This window comes from Sphaeroforma arctica (genome assembly GCF_001186125.1).
Source record: "Sphaeroforma arctica JP610 unplaced genomic scaffold supercont1.398, whole genome shotgun sequence".
In the NCBI taxonomy this organism is placed as follows: Eukaryota; class Ichthyosporea; order Ichthyophonida; genus Sphaeroforma; species Sphaeroforma arctica.
This window is the reverse complement of record NW_014040160.1, coordinates 29,693-34,393: the sequence shown is the minus strand read 5'-3', so window position 1 is coordinate 34,393 and position 4,701 is coordinate 29,693. Positions and strand designations below refer to the sequence as shown.

The following is a 4,701-nucleotide window of genomic DNA, read 5'->3' as shown; positions in this document are numbered from 1 at the left end:
TATATTATGTATATATTATATATATATTATATATATATACATATATACGTGTCGTCATATTTGAGCTTTCTTGAATGTATGTGGATATATATTCCAATGATATTGTGTATTCATGTGTAACTACCAATATCATCGCGTACAGATTATAAGAAACATAGTTTCGACCTTCAATATGTCAATTACAGACACGAATACCACTCAAAATGTATGGTTTCGTTTTCAATGCATGTATGTATTTGTTGTGCCTAGTTCTAGACTTGGTACATTGTAGCAATGACACGCATGTATATTCCTCCACATAGATTTCAGCACACATAGGTACAGGTGTGTATGGATTAAGTAAAACTGCTGCGATATGGGAGTCTTGTGCACTTGTCAGGGTCCCACAAACTTGCACATACTTAATATCACAATGGAGTGTGCACCATATTTTCACGTGACATTGTATATGATTACGGGGCATCCATGAACTGAGCAACAGATTTCCGTACAACGTATAGTAGAAAAACGGAGAGGTGTAGAGAATTCTTTCATTGATACATCTTGGGGGGAATAATATGTCTATATTTGAATTAGAGATCTACAACTATGGATCATACTCGATAGAAAAAAACTAAGTTGCGTGTGGATGAATAAAACGGACTCAAAGCCCGTTCTGACTTACATTAAGCTCGTTCTGATTTACATGGTTGATACTTGGCTTCAAACGAATGTCTATCATCTGACCACTGCTACTTTTGTGGTGTTCACTTCTAATTCACTTCCCTTTTCCGCACAGGATTTCTATGCTTGGATCTCGCTACAGCTCAAGAACACGTCCTTTCAGAACTTTTTTTCGCGCCACCGTGGGTCAGCAATTTTTGTCTGGACTACCGGAAACGTCACCATCGACGACGACTGCCGATTCGTTAATAACATGGTGGGCGATAGGCGTGAGGTGTTTGGAGGCGGTGCTTTCTCCATGGGTTACGTCAGCGCCAACTCGCACGTCTACATTGGGGGGCTCTGGGATCGTAATGCGGTCGTGTACCCCTTTCCCTTTGGCTCCGAACACGGGGAAGGGGGTGCACTGTTCGCGGACTGGATTGACGGACATGTGTACATCAACGGCACTTTCCACGACAATCTGGCTGCTGATGGTGGAGCTATCCACTTCAAAATGGTCGCCAATGGGTCTCTAGTGCTCGATGGGGAATACTCTGGCAACCTCGCACTCGACACGGGAGCCGGTGGACGAGGCGCTGTAATCCGTATCGTAGAGTTAAAGTCTGATTTAGAGCTTAGGGGTAATTTCTCTAACAACATCGCCGATACAGGCCGAGGAGGGGTTGTAGCGGTCAATAATATGCCGAAATGGAGCAAGATCTTCCTATCCGGAACTTTCCACAACAACCGATGTGGCGACCGTGGAGGTGTTGTGTCGTGTACGAAGATATTTGAGGGCCGTTTGGACCTAGTTAAGGGTGCCTTTTTTGACGGCAACGAAGCTCGAGATGACGACAGAACTGATATATATCATATCTTGAACCCTCAGGCACAGCGTCTGGATGAGGGAAAACTAGCCTCTAACCCGGTTAAGGAGACAGTGAAGGTGTTCCCGAAAACCCCAACTAAACGACGCTCGGTGATGGTGCAGGCACCTCTCGGACAAAGTAGAATAAGTGCATGAGTGCAGACAATCTACCCAAAACTTAGTTGTACTGAAGCTCGGGTAGGGGTGTTAGAATTGTAGGTCGCTGAAAGCTGTGACTATAGATTTTAAACTTCAAGGAGGGGTATGTAATTGTCATTGTACGATAACGTCGAGAATAAAATGTGCATAATGCGATACTGTGTAAGTATGCTAAAGGAATTTATTTGTGCATGTCAAAGCATGCAGACTCCTGGTATCGGAATATTACAACCACACATGAATGGCAACTGATAAGTTCTCTTCTGTTGTCGAGATCGAATAGTGTCTTGTTCTCGATCTAAGTTCAAGTGGAGGTCATTCGACTACACTCTTGAGACATTGATACACTCGAGATTGACACACATGCTCATAAACGTACTCTCCATACGTATCGGATCTAAGGCACTGCTTTGATGTGTATAACGATATCATACTTCTGTAGATACTATACTTCTGTAAATCCCTAGCTGAGATGAAGTCATCTTGGCATGCTACTGCTAGCATGTACCTGTTGGGCAGGTACCGCTGATATTTCTGCAACTACATTGTCGCCTAAACTATTTTTTCTCTTCCGAGGCCTGCACATGATCAGAGTATTCGCCTGATACTGCGTTGCAGGCCTGTGCCTCGATGGAGACATATACATACAAAATCACTGCCCTCCTGACTTCTCCTGTATGAATATCCCCAGCAGTGGCTTTCAGTCCCCGAAGCTGGCTTTACTTAGCCGTCTGACGAAATCGGTGCTTGTAGTAGGCACTACTTGTTTGACTACACCAGTGTCCTGATCTCGAACATTCGCTATGCGTGATAAAAATAAAAGAAAATGAGCTACTTGGAAAACCTGCTCAGGCCATTGGGCTCCGGAACAAATATCCTATTGTATTCGGGCCACGTAGTTATTGCACATTCGCAAAATACAAGCACTTTAAATACACTGGCTGAGAAAGACTCCGAAACAAACGCTTTATGGAAAATCACCATTCTGTGCTCGGTTTACCTTGATGTGAAACGTTTGCATAATCGCCAGAGCGGCCATCACAGCGCATTCAAATATAGACCACATCAGTAGCATCTGATTGGTATTGTCCGTAGCTGGAGTATTATTTGTACAACAATTCAAGTTGGGACAAAATGTAGCGATGTAAATCTTACATATAATGTAAGGACACAAGTTCCAGGTATAAATGCGTCATAATGGAACGCAGTCGTCAGAACAGTATTGGAATATCGAATTCTGGCTTGTAAAAGCTAAGCATGAACACCGAAGCATCTTCAGCAGTGAGACTAACCACACCATATGGCCTTGCAACAGTTGAAACGAGAATTCGCGGTACAAACGAGACGAGGTTTAGTATAGATGAGAGTGCGCGTGATTGATTACACAAATCAAATGAAATTACACGCTGTCTATTTGTTGCAGCTAACATGATTGCAACGGGCCACCACGCTCATTTTTATCCTCAACTAATCAGCTGGCTTGCTATTGGTTCGTGCAATGTGCAAGTAACAGGAAGTATTTAACTCACTTTTCTTATGTAGTGCTAACCGGATGTCCATGAACTCTTGCTCGTGCCGACAGGCTGTGACTTTATACTGCAATTCTGCGACCATCTCTCGTAATGTCGACTCTTGATCTACGTAGGTTAGGTATAATGTGTAGGCGACAAAGGGTACATTGTGCGACTGAGTGACATATTGATCTATGTAGGTCAAGGAAAAGAGCAGGAGGCGAAAAGTGATATAGATTATACGAAGCAGCAACAGAATAGTCTAAGTGAGTCAGACAAGTGAGCAGACGATGCATGGTATGCATTCCACGACTCAAGTGGGTAGAATACGATCGACGATATGCACTATACGAGTCAGTGATAGACACGTCCATGAGGGTCAGATTAAACGAGTAGAAGACGACAATATTGTACAACCCCGTGACAAACGGAACTAGACAGGCCAGATTGGTGAGTAGCAGACGAATATACAATGGACGACTCGGTGAGAGAGTAGTCCAGTTGGGTCAGATAAAAGAACCGGAGACAACGCATTGACTAGGCACTGTACCACTGAGTGATAGACATATCATTCGCTTTTGCCAGCGAATATGAAGAAGCGGAAATTTGAGTAACAGGCAGCACTATACATACGCAAGGACTACCTTGCCTGGGTGAGTTTTACCATCTATTCAACGGATGTTCAGGAACGACTCAAATTACAATTCAGCTAAAACTCTGTTTATATAAAAAGTTGGATAACATGTTAAAATAAACCAGAGTCCTTTGCAACAGTAACTTACTCACCTTTTTCTTCCTCCCCAACACCTACGACAACATCGTCGCGTTGCATTGCGAACATCACAGTCTTTGCCGTGTGTGTTGACCAGGTGTTATCGAAACAGTATCTGCATGGAAGAGTGTGTGGTCATATGCAATGGAACGTGAATTAGCAAACCCGTAGGACATCAGCAATATATCAAAATCGTATACAATATTAACACACGCAATATTGCAATAAATAGAAAAGCACCCACCGCAAAAGGCACGACGTAATGCACATATTTTACATTTTATCATGGAAAGCTAGTGTATACGATGCTACCTAACAAACATATTGACAAACGGTCGAATATGATTCCTCGCTGGAATAGTAGACACATCGAGCTTAGTAGTTTTGATCCGGAAACTTACTCGTATTCCCCATCCGCGTAGGCGAGAATCTCTGATTTACCATCGTGTGTTTGTTCCTTTTCCAAAACTGGCAATCCATGTGGTCCAACAATCTACGAAAATTGGTCATGTTGCATATGCACACACAGATGCTGAGTGAGTAGCATACACAAGCACTTATATATGTGCACGTCGTACCCACGTACATATTCACAGAAGCAAAGAAATAGATATATATCTATAATTCAATTCGAGCAAGAACAATCGTAGGTATATCTGATATTGCGTGCATATAAACATACTTATAGACACGCATATCACGATGCAACAAGATGTAAACACAATGGCAAGTGTATAACATAATAT

General features: G+C 42.7%; 1 protein-coding gene across 1 annotated transcript in view; it reads left to right on the top strand.

The window, feature by feature from the left end:
- The window catches only part of SARC_05890 (hypothetical protein), a 4,162-nt gene extending 2,332 nt beyond the window's left edge, over window positions 1-1,830 (top strand). The window contains exon 5 of the mRNA XM_014300232.1: window positions 779-1,830. Coding sequence (XP_014155707.1) covers window positions 779-1,669 — 891 coding nt within the window. The 3' untranslated portion in view covers window positions 1,670-1,830. The remainder of the gene's footprint in view (window positions 1-778) is intronic.
- The last annotated feature ends 2,871 nt before the right edge of the window (window positions 1,831-4,701 follow it).